Below are 23227 nucleotides of genomic sequence, written 5' to 3' on the forward strand. Positions count from 1 at the left end.
GTCGAGTATCCATAGCCTATATAGATCACTATGGGTCTATATCTTGCATAAGATGTGTGAAGGTAGGCTTACCCATAAAGATGGACGTGGTAAAGGCCCCACACTGCAGCCTGAAAACGTAGCACCCCGACGCGCGTTTTGCCAATATGGCTTCCTCAGGGGGTAGTGTATGGAATGCTGCAAAATCATGTTTTATATATAGTTGAATTAATGATGAGTATGAGGTTCCGGTGTTTGTCCTCCCGTTCTGGTCCACGGCGCATGCGCGGGAACCCGACCTGAGCCGCGAGATCCCTGCCCTCTGTCGTCACGCTCCCAGTGCGCCTGCGTGCCCCCAAGGACGCGTGTCCATGGGAACAGAGCAGGCACAGTGCGAGCGTAGAGACAACAGGGAGTCAGGGCGAGGCTCCCAGGTTCAACTGCAGCGTGCGCAACCCCAGAACATATAAAGGAATTAAAATAAGTATGGGGACATGTGTGGTACTACAAAGTATAAGTGTGACTAGGAGTAAAGAAGTGATAATGTTTGTGTTGTCTTCCCGAAGGTGGTCAAACAGAAAGAGTGAATGGAAACAAGAAAAGGAAAAAGAAAAGCAAAAGGGATGAAATCGATGAATGGAAGAGGAAGAGTCACAAGACACGGAAAAACCATGTAAGTGCAGAGGTATAACTGGTGATTAAAATATGACAATTTAATAAAAATTGTAACTTATAATGCATGACAGTGTAAAAATGTATATCAGAAAAAAGTATATAATGGTACTAAAAAATGTGTGGTGAGTTAGTGAAGAAAGGAATTACTAGGTATATACAAAACAAAAATATCAATAGAGTGAGGAGATCATGAATAACATGAATGGAAGACGCATATATATGCATATGTAATATTGCGATCAGTGAACCACAAAAACACCAATAAAAACACACAAACAACAAAAAAAAGACACAGAAAAATATGAAATAAAAAATTAAAAAGATTTTTTTATATATAAATAGAACAAGTAGATATCAATTCAGTATCAACATGAAACATAAAATCACACAAAATAATACAATGTTATAATTTAGCAAAATAGCAGTACGATAAGAAATACAAAAAATGGACCATATAGTACATCATAAACCAATAGAATATATATAATTATGAAATATAAACATATTCTTCTTGTCCATAGTAGTAGGTCGGTACATCAGGGGTATAGTTTCGTAGTATGACGGAGGGAAATAGGAAGACGTTATATAACATAATTCGGCCAGCAGACCTCCTCTATACCTATTTCCCTTTAAATTTTAAATGTTTTAATTGTTACTAATGCCTGTTTTTCCTGCATTGTCATGTTTAGATCGAGTGATTCCAAATCTGTTGTCTCACTGGTAAAATTAACCTAGCCTAAAAATTCTAGACTGTTCATGACTTTGACAGTGGGCAAACTTACAAAATCAGCAAGGGATCAAATACTTATTTCCTTCACTGTATATATATGGCTTTTTGAGTGATTCTTTTTCACTTGAAATGACCATAAACTCTGCTATTATTATTCCATAATTACGCATGTACAATTTCATTTAGACTGTGTCACCTACGATTCACACTGGACAGTGACTTATTGCCAGGGAATTTGTGTCGTGGTGGGCTTAACATCCCAAATTTCTAATGCCCTTGAAGCCACCACACTGTTCCTTCTTTTATTTGGATCCGTCTTTGAATTTTATGTATTATAATTTTGTGTTGTATGTCCTAATAAAATTTGTTAATTTTTTACTATACTTGTGGCGTAATGACTTCTCTTTCTCTAAGTTTTTTATAATATTTTTATAGTTTCGGCCATTACGGTCGTGGCGATGCCAAATATATATGGTTTATTTTTTCAATAATAAAGGACTTGATAAGGGAAAAAGGGCGATAGTGTTTTATTTTATTACTTGAAACTTTTATTATATTTTTCCCAACTTTTTTTTTCCCCCTTTTTTTTTTTTTTTTTTTTATAGCCCCACTATGGGACTTGAAGGTCCAACTGTCAGTTTTTATTTCTAAAGTTTTTTTGCACTACCTACGTAGTGCAATGTATTAGACCTGTCAGTCATTCACTGACAGCAAGCCGATTAGGCTTCGCCTCCGGGCAGGGCCTAATCGGCTTCCGTAATGGCAGAGCAGGAGGCCATTGTTAGGTCTCCTGTTGCCATAGTAGCAGTCAGCAGTACTGTGATTGCAGGGCAGAGCTGCCTATCTGCTGACAACCACAAAGATGCAGCGATCGCTACATCTAAGTGGTAATGGCAGGGATCGGAGCTAGTTCCGGTTCCTGCCGTTACAGGATGTCCGCTGTAACATACAGCGGACATCCACCGCTGACGACGCCGGCTCATCTCCGGAGCCATCGGCTACGGAAGCCTTTTATAGGCCCCGCCTCCGAGCGGGGGCTGGAAGTTTTCCGTACTAGGCAGACCAGGCGGCCACTATTAGGCCTCCGGTTGCCATTGCAGCCACCGACACCCTGGCAATTTCATTGCAGCTCATCGGCACCACAGCAAACACCTTAAATGCAGCGATCGCTTTTGACCGCTGCATTTAAGGGGTCAATGGCAGGGATTGAAGCTAACTTCAGTCCACGCCATTACAGCAGGGTGTCAGCTGTAAGATACCGCGGACATCCGGGGATGATGGCAACGACTCAGTTTCTGAGCAGGTGCCATTCATTTGTCGTAAGTATACGACATTTTGCTGGAAGCACGGGCTTTCCATGACGTATACTTACAACAAATGTCGGGAAGGGGTTAACGCAACTTTGTATTTTGTTTATGTTAAAAAAATTGGACGGATTCAGGTCTCGGCGCAAGATACAGCTGCTCTGTATGCAGGATACAAAAAGTTGTTTTTTTTTTTAAATAAAATTATAAAAAGTTGCATTAAAACAATATTATATTTTTTTTACAAAAAAAAAAAAAACACAAAAAAAACCAAACTATCTACAAAAGGTATACATAGCCTTTAAACTAGCCATACATTAGGGATTCCAGACAGCAGTTTTCTAAACAGGCTTGTCCTTCATGGTGGGTCTGTGAAGGCTGTCGTTCTGGACGGCAATACCATAAGATAAAATGATAAAATCGCCCTGACTTGATTTGTCTGGGCTTGATCAACTTTTCCACAGATAGGTCTCCGGTCGGAGTCTGTCACACTAGTTCGGGTCACGAAAAAGCACTGACATCAGCAGAAAATGGTCTATATAGGCGTTTTCGGACATCCAAAACCCCTAGTCTAGTCCGCTTTACATGCTTCAGTGGAAAGTCACCTTAGACTAAGGGTGGTTTTACACTGGCAGATATTTGTCTGTGTTCACCAAGCGTAACGAGCACCGATCAATAATACAGCATGTTGATCAGTGCGTGTTTGCTCCCTTCAAATGGAGCAATGATCGTTTAGTATGGGGATGAATGATTACTATGATCATTCGGTCCCCGTGCATTTGCATCATGTCGGCAGCACATTTCCTAATTTGCACAGGAAGATGCGCTACCGACTAGTAACCATTATTTTGGCCGCGTAAAAGGCGCCATCAGCAAACACTCGTTCATCGACTGATTGTTGCCCTGTTTACACATGGCGATTATCGGGAATGAGCGTTCATATGACCATTAGTCGGTTATCTCAGCCACATGGTAGCGATGCATTTTCTGGTCATGTAGGGTACATTGCCTCTAGACGCAGCACTCTTCTTATTTGCATTATTATGTGATAAAGAATGGGTTATTTTCAGAATACAGTTTTTGTGAGCATTGTGTGCCAGCTCGACAAAGTAAATGCACCATGTCTCTATGCAGCGGCATACATCACTTGTTGTTTAGAAGCCAATTTTCAATTCCTAGAAACATTTTTTTAAGTGAAATCATAATATCGCACTATGCATTTTTTTTTTTTACAAGAAAAAAAATCTTAAAAGCACTGCGATTCATAAGGGAAGTTGTATAACGCAATGTTTCATTGGCATGGAGAACCCATGGCTAATGGATTCTTCTATTTAGTTATATATAGATACATTAAAACATTCTACTTGAAATGAAATCCACATTATGTCTGCCAATATTAGCATCTAAAAGACCAGGGATATCTATTCAATATCTAAAGCTACGTGGCCAGAAAGGCAGTAACACTGCACCAACATCAGAAATATGCAATGTTGTAGCAGTGGGACAGTCTACCATGGTTTTTTGTTGCCCTTTACATGGATGTTTGATGAAGGCAGAACATGCTTCTTTATCTGATAGCCTGGGTCACTCGGTGGCTGGGCAGCCCATTTGAAAAGACTGCAACCAAGTCAGTAAATGTGCAAACACGGTCATCCGAAATGCAACTTTTTATAACAAAATGATGTCCGGGCTACACTGACTTTTTGGTCTATAATAAATCGAAGCAAAAATCGGAACAGAGCACGCCCACTGCACTGGGACAGAAATATGGTATTTACAGCATCTATAATGTAAAGGTTGTGTCATCCGACCATAACTTGCGTATGGAGTCTTTCATTTTTGTCAATCACAGCTATTACGGAACAGATATACCAGTGCAATGTACCAACCCTTTTTTTTTTACACTAAGAGGAAACACAGATGATGCAGAATGAATTTCTTTTAAAATAGTTTATTTACAAGTTCCTTAACAAAAGTACACTTCTGGTTACACTGGAAGAATTAACTGAAAAATGTACATTTCATGTTCATGATAATAACCATTCATCCTATATACATGAGTCTTGTCACCACGGATTCCAACATGTCCTACAATGTACCGCTGACCACAGAGCCAGTGCTATGGGTATTCTATGGCAGTCTTGCATTTACAAATGGTTTACGTAAACAAAGTTACAGAAAAAGAAACTAGAATACGATTTTTCTAGTCGCTATCCAATTTTAAAAGCAGGTGACCAGGAAAAAATGGGCAAGCAACTAGAGTACAAAGTATGCTGGGTAGACATAATCCTGAAGTTGCATCTACATTATAAAAGTGGTTTAGAAGTTAATTCAGCCATTCTGATAAAAAAGGGTCTCCGTGTCATGATGAGACTTCTAGGTGTGAAATAGCTGAACAGGCATTTTTTTGTATTTACGCTTTACAAAATCTTAAAAGCACTGACATATCTAAGGGATGTCGTACGTACAATATTCCATCTGCACCAAGCCTCCCATGGTTAATGGATTCTTTTACTTTACAAATCGGATAGCAGCTGAAATAAAAACGCACATTAAAAGCTTGCATCGGTATCAGTAATAAAAATTTTTTTTAAAAAGTCAACGTTATGTACGGTTCGATATAAAGTAATACTGCCGTAAAAGGTTGCATTTTAATCTATACAATAAAACAGGCAAAACTGGAGCCAGAGACTCGCTGTGTGTAAATACAAATATATTTATATAAATACAAGTAGTGTAAGTAGAAATACATTAACGTAGGAGCATGGATTACTTAAATAAAGGCGAAGGCAGCAAGTATATGTAAATTGCGTCCATGGAAAGTATATTGGAAAATCAATACAATGTGGCAACGACTGCCAATAAGTTGTAGAATAGAATTTAAAATAAAAGCTTATTTTTAAGAAAACAAGAACAAGAAAATGTAAAGAAGTCATGTCTTAATTAAACAGTCATATTCACAAAATGTACTTATTACATATTCCAAGGATCTATACAATAGGAAGTGTAAGACAAAACTTATGTAATCTATGTATACACTTGTCATTCCTCCCATGCTGCCAGTTTGGGGTGTATGAGTGGTTAACAAGCTTGAAGGCAGCATTGGCCATAACCAGCGTCAGCCCTCTTACATTGGGTACAGTACGTCTAGCAGCTGTGCCATTCATTTTAGAATGCGCCAACGCTTTGTTAAACCAGATTGAATTGCATTAAATGGTAGCTATATAGGCTACATGAAGGGAGTCTGATGCATACGAGGTGCCATTTGATCTCAAAATACATAAAGAAAAAGCACAATACCTTGACGCCAAGCTGTGACAAAGGTACAGTCTTGCTTCAAGTTGAAGCATAAAGGGAAGAAAGCAAGCATTGGTTAGACCACTGCCCCCAATGATGGTTAGTCTGCTGGTTAGGCTGTCCGAACACAAATTTTCATGCAAAATCTGACTGCGCATCATGCCAGGATCATGCAATGACATCACTGCAAATAAATAGCAAGGAGAAAATATTAATGGTGTGAAGTTGAGCATGAAGCCTATAACCCTCAATTCAATGCAAGCCAAACACGTAAAATATTTCCATAGAGAAATGAGTAGACGAGGACAATTTGCTGTAAATAATTGCTTTATATTGAAGTATAGTCGAAGTCTTCAGGGCGGGATGGAAGAACCGATTGTTGTCTACAAAGGCAGTTATGGGTAAGGTCAAAAAGTACTGCCCCTAAACACGTAGTAGATTTGTTGTGCGTTTCCGCCTGAACTTGCGGGAGGAAAATCCGCAGCGGAAGACTTTTGCTGGCATGCCGAGGAGTTTTAAAGAAAAACTCTCAAACATGCTGTTGAACATCTTCCACACGGAAAACAGACCTTCAAATTTGCAGCATGCTCATTCTGTTCCGGATGTTCACTGCGGATTTGACCCTTTTTCGTCCAAAAATCCACTACGTGTGTGGATATAAGCCTATCAGTTAGCAAGCAGGAAAAAAAACAAAAAACAAACAAAAAAACTTGGTTTATACCCAGGTGGGGTTTACTCCGATAAGCCTTGGATTATCTACAATTACCTCAACACTGATGAAATGTCTTTGTCTACTATTTTCTCTGCTCTTTTATAAGTTATATCACCAGAGTAATCTCTAGGCAAAATACCATTATTCTAAAATTAATTCAAAGCTGGATATGCAGGTGGAGTGTCATAAGTTGCACATTACAAACATGGAGCTCCGCGTTCTAGGCTTGTCCTTGCAGCATTCTGGAGGTGCACTATGCTACAGATTTCCAGAACGCTAAATGACAGTAGCAAGGTAGTCAAAATTGCACATTGCGGATAGATATGATGGACCACAGCGGAGTAATATTCTAAAACTTAATGCAACTTATTCAACTCTGCCATAAAATACAATTTCATCTTTGGAGAATTGTTCATGCCCAAGCTAAATGATCGAAAAGGAAACAAAAAGCAACAGTTCAACTTCATGTATTGTTATAAACGCTTTTAAAAGGGGTTTTCTCTAAGAAGGACTTGATGAAATCTCAGTTGATCAGGTCATAAATGACATCAAGGGTGTCCACAACTGGAATTCCTGACAATGTTGGGGTTCTAATGTCCCTCCCACCAATATGACTTATGACCTGATCTAGCGATATAACAAAAAGTAATTAGTCAGAAAACCTCTTTAATATATTACCATTTGCTGAAAATTATGTTTAGAGGATCTGTAACCAAGATTACCCTGTACCTTTAGATCATCCATAAGAAGATGAGAGAGGGGGGGGGGGGGCATCTGAAAAACTTTGTTAATTCTGTATGTAAGTTAGTGTACCTGATCCTTATTGGCCTATAACAAGCCAGCACTTGCCCTACTGGGGTTTCTGATTGACTAAAGAGGTCTAAAGGGCCCCAATTTAGATACATCGTGTCCAATATCCTCGGCCAACAATTGGCAGGAGTAGAAAGAGTGCAATCTTTCTTTTTATTAGGTCAGCTTATAATGGGTATGTTTGGTAACCGATACCCTCTAAATGTGTTCTAAAGCAGCACTTACACCACATAAGAAATTATAAAAACTTCACAACTAAAGAAAAGATTAATAAAGCATACTTAAGTTTCACAGGCATTAGGACAATACATAGTGCATAAACTGTAAGAGGCCACATTTATAAACAATGCAAATACATGCAATGCAAGCTGAAGGAGCATATAAATGCTTGTATGAACGTCTCTATTCTTCATGATTTGCCAATGTCACCAGGCTATTATTTAGTAAGAAAGTCAGTCCTAGAAGGGACCATATAAGTACAAAAACACAGTTAAGTTGTCCTCTGCATTTCAAAATATATTTTAATATTACTATTAATGTAAGTAGATCAGTAATTAGAACGAATTAGGACCGGTATAAGTAGTCCGCCCCCAGAATATGCAGATGAATTATCAAAGTCAAATCACACATACTGCTGTATGATAAATCTGGTGCATCTTGCTAGACACTTTTGTGTAACTTCACGTGGCATTGGCTCTTGGTTGGTCTACTTTAGACAATTATTTTTATGGCAAAATATTGGAGCAATTTGCCGCATTTTAAGCCACGCACCCTTGTCACTAAGTCATGTCCCAGTTTACTCTAAGCCACACCCACTTGTCTAGCGAGGTGCAAAAAGGGTCTAAAAAATAATTTGTCGCACAGCATATGCGCCAGTTTTTTGGCTCAATTATTTATAGTAAGTATGCCGCCGTGCCTATTTTGCACTGAAAGTAAACATAGAATACATAGAAAATATAAATCCCATTCTAACTGGATGACTTTCCTGAATTAGGTCAAGAAGGAGCCACAAGTTTCTCATCAGCTTACACGCCTCACAGCCACTGGCAGAATAAAACTATAATTCTACCAGTACATAGAAATGTCTGTGTCTATTTGTGTGTCCTCCACTCTTAAAGGGAACAGGTCACCAGCATTTCACCTATTGAACTCTACTCACCCCTCGCTGGCCGCTGCCGTCAGAAGTTTATTGCTGTTATCCCCTCTCCTAAACGCCTCCTCCGACTGTAAATAACAGTCTGCAAACATTTTGCGCCTTTTATGGTAATAATCCGGCAGTTTCGTTCGTTCCTCTTCTTATGCCCGCCCACCGCCAAAACACGGCCTGCCCTGAATGACGAAATCTCGCCTGTGATAGCGTGTATGCGCTCATCATGTATAGTCGGACACCCTTCCCTGTTTCGTCGCATGCACCGCTATGGTGTTCCATTGTATGCACGCACCAGATCAGGACATCAATGCGCAAGTGCGGGATTTTGTGTATGCTCGGGGAGGCGGGGTTAAGTAAGGAGGCGGGGTTAACTCTAAAAGGTTTGAGGAATGAAGATATGACCATTTTTGAACAAAGATATTAAATTTTTATGCTCATTAGCATGCGGCACAGGAACACTAAAAAACGAAATACTAAAAGGTACAGAACCTACTTCGCAGATAATTATAGGTTGCATGAAAAAATTTTTTCACCCACTTCCACCAGGTATTGCTGGTTTAATAGATGAAATGTTGGTAACAGGTTCCCTTTAACTGCGTTTTTCATAAAGTTAATAAGTGGTCTAACAATTAAAAATCTAAAATAAAAATTTACATGTGCAAAACCTTTAATTCTTCTCAGCATTTAATGGAAACAGTCTAATGATATTCATAAACAGTACAATTTTGTTGGTGGGATTCAACAGCAATATAAAAGTCTACGACAACTATCAAGACTGTTCCCTTTGCTGGAGAAAAAAAAAGCAAAAATCGAACCTGTTCAATCCATGTCTGGCCTAATATCTTCTCCATGGAAGGAAGTGGCAACAGTAATATACATGTTCTGCCAGTGATCTTCAATGAATTCCTTGAGGAGTGATGGAAACCTGCTTGGCTGTTTCCATATCGATCATGGATTTGTTAATGACACTTCGATAAAGACAGTTTAGAGAAGTAGAGAGGAACACCGTACCCCTCATTCTTCTGATCAGAGAACAGTAAGTGTATAGAAATCAGTGTAAAGTGAGGTAACTGAGGCTACTAAATGTGTCAGATATCTCAGACATTGGAGGAGCCAATCAATTATCTGTAGTCTAAATTTATAGAAGCCAAAAAGTGTAGCCCTACTTTACAAGTAAAACAGAAACACACATAAAAACCACGAACACGCAAAATATAAAAGAGCCAATTTACAGGTTACTTTAAGGTGCTACCCTACTTTCATTGCATACACCTAATCATTCATAGTGGCACAAATGTTCATTATACGTTGTGAATAAATTACTAAAGACATGCAGATCGCAGTTTTTGTCAATTTTGGAAACTCAATTTAAAAGGGCATCTCTCACAAGGACAGACGACTTTAAAGAGGCTCTGTCACCAGATTTTGCAACCCCTATCTGCTATTTCAGCAGATCGGCGCTGCAATGTAGATTACAGTAACGTTTTTATTTTTAAAAAACGAGCATTTTTGGCCAAGTTATGACCATTTTCGTATTTATGCAAATGAGGCTTGCAAAAGTACAACTGGGCGTGTATTATGTGCGTACATCGGGGCGTGTTTACTACTTTTACTAGCTGGGCTTTCTGAAGAGAAGTGTCATCCACTTCTCTTCAGAACGCCCAGCTTCTGGCAATGCAGATCTGTGACGTCACTCACAGGTCCTGCATCGTGTCGGCACCAGAGGCTACAGATGATTCTGCAGCAGCATCAGCGTTTGCAGGTAAGTAGCTACATGGACTTACCTGCAAACGCCGATGCTTTTACTTTTCAACACGCCCAGTTGTACTTTTGCAAGCCTCATTTGCATAAATACGAAAATGGTCATAACTTGGCCAAAAATGCTAGTTTTTAAAAAATAAAAACGTTACTGTAATCTACATTGCAGCGCCGATCTGCTGCAATAGCAGATAGGGGCTGCAAAATCTGGTGACAGAGCCTCTTTAAATTTGGCACGTACAAGATGATCCAGTAGAAGTATGCTAGTGGATGGATCATCATCCATTAGAGACCACACGTGGGATTAACATATGGTGTGTGCTAGATTTTGGCCCACCGATCAGCACTTTGCCTTTGCGACCCACTAGTTAAATTCTAGAGAATTTAACTATAGTCTATTCAGCTAGAATCGTAAATGAATGCAAATGTCTCAGTCTGATATAAAAATGTATTCTAATGTCTAAATTATTTTTATTTTTTTAAAAGATCAAATAAAAACCCAGGAAAATAAATTGGGTATATACGGTATGTGGTCAGACAGTGCAGAGCATTCCAATAAGTTACCGAGGCAAAGTGCATCCTTCCAACCCAGCCAATTGTAGCACTTATAAGTTATATACAGTTTAACATTCTGTGCATACAAATGGCTTCGTTCAGGCAGTTTAGTAAATCACCCTTCAACAAGACAAAAGATTATCTCTATGAAATCTGACCACATGTATGTACATTTAGTGGAGGGCATGTGCAAATGAACATATTAAGACATCATGTGTCATCAGCCACATTGTATAGAATCTAATGGTTTTGAAAGTACTGCATGAACACAGCGCACCGACCATTCCGAACATTCGGTTCCTTCTTCTAAAATGACATGCTATAGACTTATGTGCCCTTCAGCCCTTGGCATGTGGTGCCTGGCACAGCACTGCTGCACATGGATGTTCTTTATAAAGAAACCCTCTTGAAATGAATATTGGAAGTCCATGAATTAACAGTAATTGTCCTCCCAGCATTGTGGGGTTTGCTCATCCATACTCAAGTAGCATAATAACATAATCTCCACCTACATAAGATGTAATTGGTGGGACTCCTCATCCATAAGATCACATAGAAAGACCAGCCAGATATAAAAGTTTCTTATGTAAAACAAAATCTTTACACTTCATTATGGTGTAAAGCTTTTTGGCACATTCAAAATAAAGGATTTTAGAACAGACAAATAAAGAGCAGACCTAAATCTGACAAAAGGTTTTAAAAAGAGAAGAAACAAAGTAAAAGCACAATGGTGACATTTCCTGAAATGCAGCTATGTGCAACACAAGGTTTTGGTGCGGATTTCTTGGCATAAGGTTCTTCTACCTCGCTGTGGCTGGCTGTACATGTCCTGGGTAAGACCTTCTGGAACTTGTAGCTTGTCTTTGTCTTGCAAGGAATGACTGTCCTGAACCTGTGCTAGCCAGTCTGTCTTCTGCGGCTTTTTTATGTAAGGTCATACCCTGGGAAGAAAATACCAAATGGCATTAACATGAGTGTAGGTACAATTATACTCACAGCTCACTAGAGAACTCTAGCCCACTCCACACAACCATTAAAAGGGGTAGTCCACAACCAGACAGTGGATGACCCATCCACAGAATAGGTCATCCGTACGTGATCGGTGCGGGTCCGACACCTGGACCCCGCACCGATCAGCTGCCTCTGGGCACCGGACGTTCATGCCGGAAGCAGTTGGCTCCAGACACAGAATAGCGGCCGAGATGCAGTATTCAAGTGAGTAGGAGCAGAGCTGCAGTTCTGCAGCACGGCCGCTATGCGATGTATGGAGCCAACTGCTTCCGGCACCAACTACTGCATACAGCTCAAAACATCCGGCGCCCGGAGACAGCATGGACGTCTGGTGGCCGGGAACAGCTGAAAGTTGCGGGGTCCGGGTGTCGGACTCGCACCAATCAAGTACTGATTAACTATCCTGTGAATAGGTCCTCAGTTGTCCGGTCGTTAACAACCCCTTTAATTTCTGTACTGTAGTGCCCATCTCTCAGACCCCGCACTTCACCATCTACTAGCACCGAACGGCCAACTAAATCATTAGTGAACGGAAGTCTGTCACTAGGAAAGACCCCGTGCATGTAAGAGAAGTTAATGCGTGCATTTGCAACCATTAAAGGGCCTAGGGAAGTATCACTTTTTGTGGCCAAACTGCTTGCCATCAATGATCCCTTCTAACCTATCAGAAGTACTGAAAAGGCTCATGTGATTATCCCAGATTCAACTGAAGCATTTCAGGCTCCTGGCAGGAAAGCATCTACACAAGCCCCCTTGTTCTGTTAACCTCTGCTAAACCTACAAAATGTTAAACTACTGTATTAGTGGTCGGAGATTCTTACCATATTATACCATGCACTGACAATCAGCTTTTCTTCTTGATCTCTCTGTGTCTTTGTTTTCTCATACTCTTTCTAAAAAAATAAAAAAAATAAAAAAATCCCATCAGATAAAATTACGGTATTAAAACCCAAACTTTATGTAGCTGAATGTATTTCACGCTAAAATGAATATGCAGCATCTGGCAAAAGTAAAATGCTTTATAATATTAAAGACAAAACATTAAATAATAAAGTATAGCTATATTATCTTTACGGATTATAATTAAAGGGATATTCCCATCTCAAGCACTTCTGGCATATCCATAGTGGGGATCCAAATGTGCCCAGCTGTTTCTGGAACTCCCATAGACTGAGATGAAGTGGGCCATGATGGAGCACAGCCATTTCTCCATTTAAAAGAACGCATCCGACGGCCGCTTTGCATAGGCAACCGGAAATCAGGGGACCCCGGTTTACCCAATGGGTGGGGTTTAAAGACAAGGTACAACTCCAATCAGGGATTTATGGCATAATTTGTGGCTATGCCATAAATGTTTGCTTTGGGAATATCGTTTAACCCCTATCCGCACGAGTAAGTAACTGTCCGTCGTTGCGGGAGGTTACTTCCCGCACGAGGACGTACAGTTACTGAGTTTTTCCCGGTGCACACGGTCGGCGACAGTGTGCACCGGGAAGTCAGCTGTCGCCGACAGCTGACACTCCCCTCTTGCCGGCCAGCGGTCCTTTGCCGCTGATTTCGGCGAATCAACCCCTTAAATTCGGCGATCGGTTGCAATCGACGAATTTTAGGGGTTTCTAGCATATCGGCAGACACCGGTCCGAAATCGCGGGGTCTGCCGATAGTTAGTATGGCAAACGGAAGCCAAACAATGGCTTCCGGGTCTGCCATGGACGGAAGCCCATCAGGACCAACCTTCGGCTGGTCCTGATAGGCTTCCTGTCAGAGTGACAGGAAGTAACTGTGCCGTTCCCGATGGCACACTGTCGGCGACAAGGTGTGCATCGGGAACTTGGAGATCAGCTGTCTCCGACAGCTGACACTCCAGTGTTGCCGATCAGCGGCTCTTAGCCGCTGATTTCGGCAATTAACCTGTTACATGCGGGGCTCGATTGCTATCTCCGCATGTAGCGGGTTTGTAGCGCATCAGCAGCCCCCATGCAATCGTGGGGGCTTCTGATGATTGTGATGGCACCCGGGGGCCAGACAACGGCCCCCGAATCTGCCATGTATGTCAGCCTATGAGGATCAGCCTCTGCTGATCCTCGTAGACCAACTGTCAGAGTGACTGTGATGTCACACTGACAGTTGGAATACATTACACTACCTAGGTAGTGTAATGTATTCTAGCAGCGATCAGAGCTGCAGGTCAAAAAATGAAAGTGTAAAAAGTAAAAGAAAAGTTAATAAAAATGTTTTATAAAATTGTAAAAATAAAAGGTTTTGTTTTCCTATAATAAGTCATCTATTATAGGGAAAAAATGAAAACGTTAAAAAAAGTACACATATTTGGTATCACCGTGTTCGTAACGACCCAAACTATGAAACTATAATGTTCATTTTTCCGCACGGTGAACGCCGCAAACAAAATAAACGGAAAACTGTCAGCATCGCTATTTCTTGGTCACCACCCCTCCCAAGATATAGAATAAAAAGTGATCAAAAAGTCGCATTTACCCCAAAATAGTACCAATAAAAACTACAACCCGTCCCGCAAAAAACAAGACCTCCCACAGCTTTTTTGACGAAAAATTAAAAAAGTTACGGCTCAGCATAGCGTCTCAGAAAATAAATTATTTTATAGAAACTTAATTTTATTGTGCAAACGCTGCAAAACGTAATAAAAACTATATACATAGGGTATCGGCGTAATCGTACCGACCGGCAGAATAAATTAAAACGTAATTTATTGCGCACGGTGCCACGAATAAGGACACGAGACGTGTCAGAAACGCGTAGGCACATTCCAACAAGGAAAACTTTGATCCTTTACCCATCACTCATCCCTGTACTCTCCACATCGCAGAACTATTCTATTTAGTTCTTTTTACTGGTATATTAAAAAAAAAAATCATAGCTGCTTCTACCCAAAAACAGCGCTACACCTGTCCACAGGGTGTGTGTGGTATTGCAGCTTAGTTCCCATGGACAGGTGTGACATTGTTTTTGGAAGAAAGCAGCCATGTTTTTCTAATTCTGTGCAAACCCTTAAAGGAACAGTGTCACCAACATTTTTTTTTATATCAGTTTTATGTTAGGGTTTTATTAAAAACGTTTATATTTATTTGTGTGTTTGTGTGTTACTTTTTTCTATTTTTACACTTTTTCTTCCCTATGGGGGCTGCCATTTTTTTTTCCATTTCTGTATGTGTCGATTAACGACACATACAGACATGGAATACGGCAGCTCCAGTCCCATAGGGACTGCGAACGGGGCCCGTTCCATCCACTATGGTGTACGCCGTGTGTGTGGGAACGGCGCATGCGCCGCTCCCACACAGTCCGATTTGAAATGCGCGCCGTCCGGCGCCATTTTCCTGTGGACCGGAAGTCGCGCCCGGGCAGTAAGATTACTACTTCCGGTCGCGGCTTCCGGACTTGTGCACATGGAGCAGCGGCAGCAGACGGAGCGGACGGAGCGGAGGCGACTGGAGCAGGTAAGTGATTTCTATGTATGTTCGTGTTTCAGTGTGTTTTACTAGTATATGTAAACCTTCTACACTGTGTGTTAGCTCAAAAAATGGCGACACACAGTGTAGGAGGTTAGACCGTTCAAACCCCTCGTTTCTCCCGGCACTAGCCAGGATAAAGGAGGGGGGGATTCTGAGAGCTCACTAGAGCGAGGGATTTTTTCCCAATTTTGCAGCATAAAACAATGTGGTTGCTTTACCACATGCAATGCTGCAATTTTGGGAATTGCTCCATCTAGTGACCAGTGCTGGGAAATATTATAAATTGAATCCAATTTATAATATTTCCTGACTCGTGAAAAAAATAAAAAAAATTAGAACAATGTTTAATCACCTATACACTAATTGTTTAACTAAAAAAAAAAATACATGTTTTGCTGGCAACACATTCCCTTTAAACCCCTACCACCGCAGCCACTTTTAACCTTTCTGACAAAGCCTGATTTTTAAAATCGGACGTGTAACTTTATGTCGGAAAAACTTGTAGTTCTATTACTAATCCAAGCAATTGTGAGATTGTATTGCCATGCCAACTTGAACTTTATGTTCGTGGTCAATTTTGGCCAATACATTCTGTATTTATTCGTGTTAAAAGCATCAAAATTTGAATCTGAAATTTAGAAAAAAAATTGCATTTTTGAACAAAATTTGAATTTCTCGGCTTGTAAACCAGATAATGATACTGCATAATCACATCATATGAAGATCGGCAGGCCCCGAGCATCACCTCAGGCAGCTAGCATCAGCCCGCACCAATAAGGTGTAAAAGTACGGGCGTCTTATACACACGCTGTAAAATATAAAGCTGTGAGAGACGGCCACCCACTCAACGACAGTCGGAACAACCTCTAAGATACTGGACCATTGCTCCTCTGCATGAATTGGACACAGATGTGCCTGATATTGCTGAGCCACGAAGGGATATTTTTCCAGATATTTAATTAACAAAAGATGATACATTAAGGATAATCCTTGCAATGTACCCAGACAGGGCAAGAGCTTGAATCAGTGTCCTGTTGTATCTCCACAGTTGACTGCTTAAACTGCGCCTGATAGGCGTGTCTCAGCTGCAAATAATAACGGTAGAGCCCACTATGCGGGATATGTAGGTCCCTGAAAAGATTTAAAATCAGACCTATTTAAGAGTTGAGAAACTCTAGTAAGCTCACCACCTTACAGTATTCTGAGCCATCTAATCTAACAAACTCATGGAGAGTCTGATTCCCCCCAAAGGGATTATACTGTATATCCAGTTATCCCCAGTAATTGTTTAACATTCCCCCACGTTTTGTGAATAAGATCTAATATCGGTAGCGAAAAGCGATTAACAGAAAATCCCCCTCCCTCGAGAGAAACCATCAAATTATAACTTTTCAGATAATGATGTAACACCACCGAGGCACCATTAACATCAACCGCCCCCCAACCCTTAAAGCGTGGGCGCTGCACGGTCAAAAAATAAGCAAGGCCCCCGAATCCTTAGAGCTCTGTGGAAGCTCTAACCCCAGTCTAGGATGCCCACTTTTTTATTTTTTCCGGCATTCACCGTGGGTATAAATAACCGGATAGTTTTATATTTCAGGTCGTTACGGAAGCGGGAATACCAAGTATGTATAGTTTTTTGTTTTGTTTTTTCTCAGTAATAAAAGACATTGGAAAAAAATCAGTAGTAACATTCATGGTTTACTTTAATTGGATAAAACGCTGTCCGTGGTCATGTGATGGACACACAGGTACTGGAATCGTTACAGTTACACTCTGCGTATCAGAGCTGTGTCTTCTAACCATCCCAGCACCTGTGTGTCCATCACATGACCATGGACAGAATTGTATCCACTGGAAGTAAACAATAAATGTTCCTACCGAATAACAAGTAGAGATCTTAAAAACTGTGAGGAATTAATACAGAAAGTATATTGGAACATTTTCCAACTTCACACTCACCTCTAAAGAATGGAACATTTTATCCTTTTCTTGAAGTTGATTTTTTAAAGCTTGGATCTCTGGCCCCGTCCCCTGATTCTGCTTTGGATCCAATGTACGAATAACCTAAGGAAGAAGAAAAACAAAGAAGTACATTTGGGTCAAGTCATGGAATACATAATTGGAACACACAGCTTCAGTAATGTTATTAATATATAAAAATTTGTATAGAATCTTACGCTTTTTGCTTTTTCTAGATATTTTTTGTAGCGTTCCTCCATTTGTTTCATTTCATCTTCTTTCTTACGTAAAGCTTCTTGCAATTCTTCAATTTTCATTGCTTTATTTAAATGATACAAAAATTATCAAGGTTTTAACTTGGAGAATGGATTTACTTCCAAATGCGACCTGAAGATAGCATCATACATGTGTGTGTTTTTGACACACATGTACACTTACGTGTGCTTTTAAAGGGGTTTTCCAGTCCCTAAAAATGGATGGCCTATCCATAGCGGATTTGAAGGGGCCACAGCGCTCGTACGAGCGCTGCTTCCCCTTAATTTCTTCTTGCTTACTGTGAATCGTCGACACGGATGTAGCGGCGATTCACAGGTATTGCAGCTTCACTTCATTGGGAGAAGGCTGCAATACTGTGAATCACCGCTACATCCGTGTCGACGATTCACAGTGAGCAAGTAGAAATGAAAGGGAAGCAGCGCTCGTAAGAGCACCCCCTTCAAAACAGCTGATCGGCAGGGGTCCCGGGAGTCCGACCCTGACCCATAAGCTATTGTTGGTCTAGCCTGAGGATAGGCCATACATTTTTAGTGACTGGATAATCCCTTTAACTGAAATCATCAAGTACAGCGACACCAGGGGTTATAGAATTGTCTTTTGACGCAGTGCCTAAACACAGACGTAACCTATCAACATGACATCACCTCTATAGGATACCACAACAGAACCTTCATTAGACTATCCATTAAGTTGACAAATGCGATAGGCAAAAATCTTATTGCAGTGCAGCAATAAACTTCGCACTGTGCTGTTGCAGCGGGGGGGGGGGGGCTGGATGGGACACCGACTCATTTTGAAATCAGCGGATGGGAGGAAATGAGAAGGTGGTGAAATAGAAACAGAAGGCAGAACTAGTATACATAAAATTGGTTTTCTTAGTCTTAAGCATTTGAAATCGTGTGTGCTACAGCTGTGATAACATTACCTTGCGTGTGCTATATGCATGTAGCACATGGCTGCAATATTTTACCCCACACCCACAAATAGTCATTCATCCACTTGCCTATTAGTTTTCTAACATTATGTACATATGCACTTATATATGCGCCCTTTTCTAATACATATTCCATTACCCTTTCACTGCCATAGACATCTGTAACATATCATGGCTTTTAAATTGCCAAGACAAGAATAGAAGGGCTAGAGCTTGGCTTTCAAACGATACCAGAATCAAAGCTTTAGCTGCGATATTCAGGACGAAAAGTTGTACTTTCCGGTCCAGTGTCTGTGTGAGGTAGGGGGAAGCTGCAAGTGACGGGAGGAGTAAAGAACAGAGGCCGTTACCGTCATCTCTGCCCCTGTTCTGAGGTGGAATACATGAACTCGGTGCTCTCGGATTGTCAAAGTTTTTTTTTAGTTTTTTTTAATTCTACTAAAATGAGCAGTTACACATGTAATCATCCCCTGCGGTTAATCAGCCAATTTATAAACTCCAGGACTACTTACTAGCATCTGGTTCGCAGATTTTTAGCCTCTTCAGCTTTGAGGATTTCGTGAAGTTTCGTGTAAGAAATAGGTATAAACGCTGCACATCTTAAACCTTTATTAGGAGGTGTTGTGTGTCTAATGCTCTGCGGAGGTCAAACTTTTAGCCACAAACCGGATTTTATTTTCTGGATTTTTTTTGAAACCCTTACGATTTCATGCAAAATTGCATGAAGGGGCCCATGAGTGCTGCGTGGCATTTCCATAATGTGCAAGGTGTCTACTTTCAGGACATAAATATTGTATGGGATTCTAATATGATTTTCTTATTTTATAATTCAGATGATTCAGATTTCCTTTGTGCATGTCAGAAGTGTGAAACCCCTGGAAGCAAAAGGGTTAAAGGCTATTGTACACATTCACACCCATCATTTATTTTATTTTTTTATATTTGCACCAACTTTGCAAATCGTCTGGATTACAAATACCCTACCATTTTGTGTCTACAGCTTTTATGCAGACCTAGGTGTCGCCATAGTTACAAACCATAAACAAACCTTGTGTATTCTGATTTCATGTTCCCTTTCACCTGTCCCCTACATTTTGCTAACCTACCAAATGTACCGATTGCTAGGTCTAGTGAATATCCCTCATCTTTGGAAACCATTTCAGGGTATGGTTTTAGTCACTGCTTTTATAAGGTTTGTCCAATAAGGAAAATAATCTTACAGCTATTGTTGTAACGCGGCTCCAAATCTTCAATGATGGCCCGCTTCTTCTGTAATTCATTGTTGGCTTCATGAAGCTTCTCTCTGCATTCATATAGACAAAACACTTGGTAAAACAAACAAGCACAGCCAAGCTGTCAAACCGGTAAGAAGATCCATTTACATACACTTACAATTTTCTTTTATACAAGCGGCTAACCATAAACAACTTTTAGAGGTTAATACCAACGAAGAAAAACGTATGTAAAATGTTTGATTACTGCATACTATACTAAAAAGCAACAAAAACACTAAGGCCATGTTCAGAGGTGTCGGATTCGTTGCAGATTTAAGGTGTGGATTCCGCCACGAAAATCCGATGCACGGTGCAGTCCACGATATATGAATGTGGTGTTACTAAATCCCGTAAACGTGGTAAGAGGAAAAAACATTTGGGGCATGCTGTGGATTTTATAGTCAGCAGCATGCCTCATGTGTGGCGGATTGCAAATGGTGAAATCCACTGCAGAATCTGCATTTATCACATGCAGACTTTATGTGGCCGACCATACCCTTATTATGTACTGGCCAATGCCGTGTTGTGAGCAGCTGAATGCCATCGACAGATCTGCTCTACAGTCCTAGAAATTGGATTTCAAAGGACAACCAGTAAGCGAATACAGCCATTACATACTTTTTTTCCCCGCAAACTATTGGTGTATATGTACATCAGTCACGAGGTGGAATAAGGAAGGGAAATAGTTCTAACATGTCTAGCGAGTTGCACCAAATTTATCATGTGGTGAGCACCATTTTACGAGCAATTTGCACCGTTTTCGAAAATGCATGGACCTTACAACACTACATGATTTTTAGTATTGTTGTCTATTAGCCTTGACAACCCCTTTAAAAAAAATGTAGTTATTTATTCAACACCAAAAACTCTAATTTCCCTAGAGCCAGTCTCACGGTAACGTTCATTTTTAGCATAGGCAGCGGTTTTTGGATTGAAAATGTACTTACAAATGCTCTTCAAGCTTCTTCTTTAAGAGAAGGGACTAAACAAAAAAAAAACACAAAAAACAAGTAACAGGTCACCTAAATATCGACTTTATCAAAAGTATTATATATTGCTTCTAGGCAGTCTCCAGAATATTTGCTGATGAGGAGTTAAACATACACCTTTATGGCTTACGCACATGAAACGTGTACAAAACGTAGCCGTAATATGGCCATGTGCACGAGTCCTTGTAGCGTAACAGGATTACAAAGTAGTCGGTTTTTTATATCACATACAATGTAGTGTTGATAAAACAGAAGTATTAATCATTATTCTTGGGATGAGTCAACCAAGAGAATCATGTTTTGTAAATGAGGGACGATCTGCCCATAGAGTAATCATCCTTTATCTGCATTATACAGTTCACGAGGCAGATCCTAATCCTTTCAAGACACGTATTACATGCATTCAATAGAACTGCTGAAGAAGAGGCAAAATACTTAATAGAAATTTTAGCAAATGTACAGCAAAAATTTTACTGCGCTAAACATTAGTTGTTAGTTACCATCCTGTACTTACTATTGCCTTGTGAAAAGTCCAATCAAAAGAAGCATTGTAAAGAAGTCAAGCAAAAAAATAAAATTATTACAGCTCAGTGTTACGTTTTTTTTACCTACATCCAGTAGAGGGCGATATATGCACAGAAAATGATTAAAGTAACGGTAGGCCCGTGAGATTTCTGCAACACGCATTATGCAACAACTGCATTTCACTAAAGGCCCATTTATACTGTGTCGTTTTTTGTTTTTTGTTTAGCATAAAATGGGTTTTACACACAACTATCACTTCTGCCAAAAAACGATTATGTTCAGTTTGCCAATTGTGCTAGTAATGCTGTACAGTAAGGACAAATAGAGAATGACCATTTATATAGGCCCAATGGCCGACACACAAGAGCCCAAAACGATGTGCTGTAAAAACTTGGAGCACTAACCAAGCTGTAAATCACATATGCCCATGTGGCCCAGAAAGCGGTTCTATGCAACTCTGGAGGCACAGCCATCACAAAGTATAATGTGTTTGTCGCTCATTGTGTCGCACATTTACTACACACAGCATTTACGCGCGTTTGTGGTGGCGTTTTGCACAGCATTTTTTGTTGCCCAAGAATACTGTGGCCAGATGTTAATTTAAAGTCTATACTGACATATGAGAATGCCTACATACACAGCGCTTTGGCATGTGGCGGTTTTACAGTCTGTCTTTTTTTTTTTTTTTAATTAAAAGCATGGTCTAGGCATGTGTTTTTGCCATAACCTTCTTTATGGGACTTTAAAAAATGCTGGTACATAATTACACATATATTAGTGTTGAAAAAAGACACATGCCCATCAAGTTTAACCAAGGGATGGGGAAAAAAAGGGAACGACGTGATACTAAATAAAAAACGCCACATTAAAAACATCCATTTTAAAACTCTGAAACAAAACCCATTGTGAAGGAGGCCTTGAGAACAACAAATTGCCCCAAATTAATCAAAACGTGACAGTATGCATACATACCACGATGTGTGGACCCAGCCGAAATGGGATTCTAATAATAAGCTCCAGTTCTCAAGTTAAATTAATTTGTGGGAAATTTTTGTTCACCAATTTATATGCTACAGCTTCGTAAACCAGGTGCATCATATAGGACAAGCTAACCCATTTTAACATCTACACCTTTTATTTTTTAAATGTTGCAAGCTTTATTAAAACTGTAGGAATTGTTTGACGAATTTGGCACCAGGCCCAAGCACCATTTAAAAAATACATCCACATGATAATTAAAGTACCCCATTTTGTCTCAGAGGCTGCACAGTGTAATATTGGCCTGCTCGGGAGTCTTTAATATGAGTCGTGTCACCACAAACATTTAGGCATATCCATAGAGGTGGGACTCGCATCTATTTCCGAACAGGGGTCCCCCGACCCACCTGGTGGAGGGTGCTAGCTGCCACATCCAGCCAGATCATAGATGCACGACTGGACAGGAATCCAGAAACAGCGTAGCTAGCTGTTTCCATAACTCTTCTATGGGAGTTATAGACAAAAAAAACCTTTACGGATTCCTGTCTGGTCATGCATCTATGCTCCGACTGGATGTGGTGACTAGCAGCCTCCCCACCAGGCGAGACGTAGGTTGGGGGACCCCCGTTCGGGGGATAGGTGGGAATGACAGATGGGACACGCATCGATCAGACATTTATGGCATATTCTGTGGATATGCCATAAATGTTTGTGATGACACCATCCCTTTAGATACTTACGACACGCTGACAGTAGGATACCAGAATAGAGCTCTGCAGCACAAACTTTACAAACAATCCATGGGGGTGCACAACGT

The 23227-nt window shown here is 40.4% G+C and overlaps 1 protein-coding gene across 4 annotated transcripts in view; it reads right to left on the reverse strand.

Moving 5' to 3' along the window:
• Positions 1-4621: 4621 nt before the first annotated feature.
• HOOK3 (hook microtubule tethering protein 3) overlaps positions 4622-23227 on the reverse strand; it is a 98616-nt gene continuing 80010 nt past the window's right edge. For 2 of the 4 annotated variants that reach the window (XM_075825518.1, XM_075825520.1), the window contains exons 17-23: positions 20866-20900; positions 19865-19947; positions 17653-17753; positions 17435-17539; positions 12803-12874; positions 11775-11911; positions 4622-6169 (exon numbers count right to left, since the gene is read on the reverse strand). In XM_075825518.1, the coding sequence (XP_075681633.1) occupies positions 6154-6169; positions 11775-11911; positions 12803-12874; positions 17435-17539; positions 17653-17753; positions 19865-19947; positions 20866-20900 (549 nt within the window). In that variant the 3' untranslated portion in view covers positions 4622-6153. Of the gene's footprint in view, positions 6170-10643; positions 11912-12802; positions 12875-17434; positions 17540-17652; positions 17754-19864; positions 19948-20865; positions 20901-23227 lie in introns of those variants that run through there. The other 2 variants (XR_012847586.1, XM_075825519.1) reach the window with 2 other exon arrangements.

The sequence above is a fragment of the Rhinoderma darwinii genome, chromosome 1 (genome assembly GCF_050947455.1).
Source record: "Rhinoderma darwinii isolate aRhiDar2 chromosome 1, aRhiDar2.hap1, whole genome shotgun sequence".
Taxonomy (NCBI): domain Eukaryota; kingdom Metazoa; phylum Chordata; class Amphibia; order Anura; family Rhinodermatidae; genus Rhinoderma; species Rhinoderma darwinii.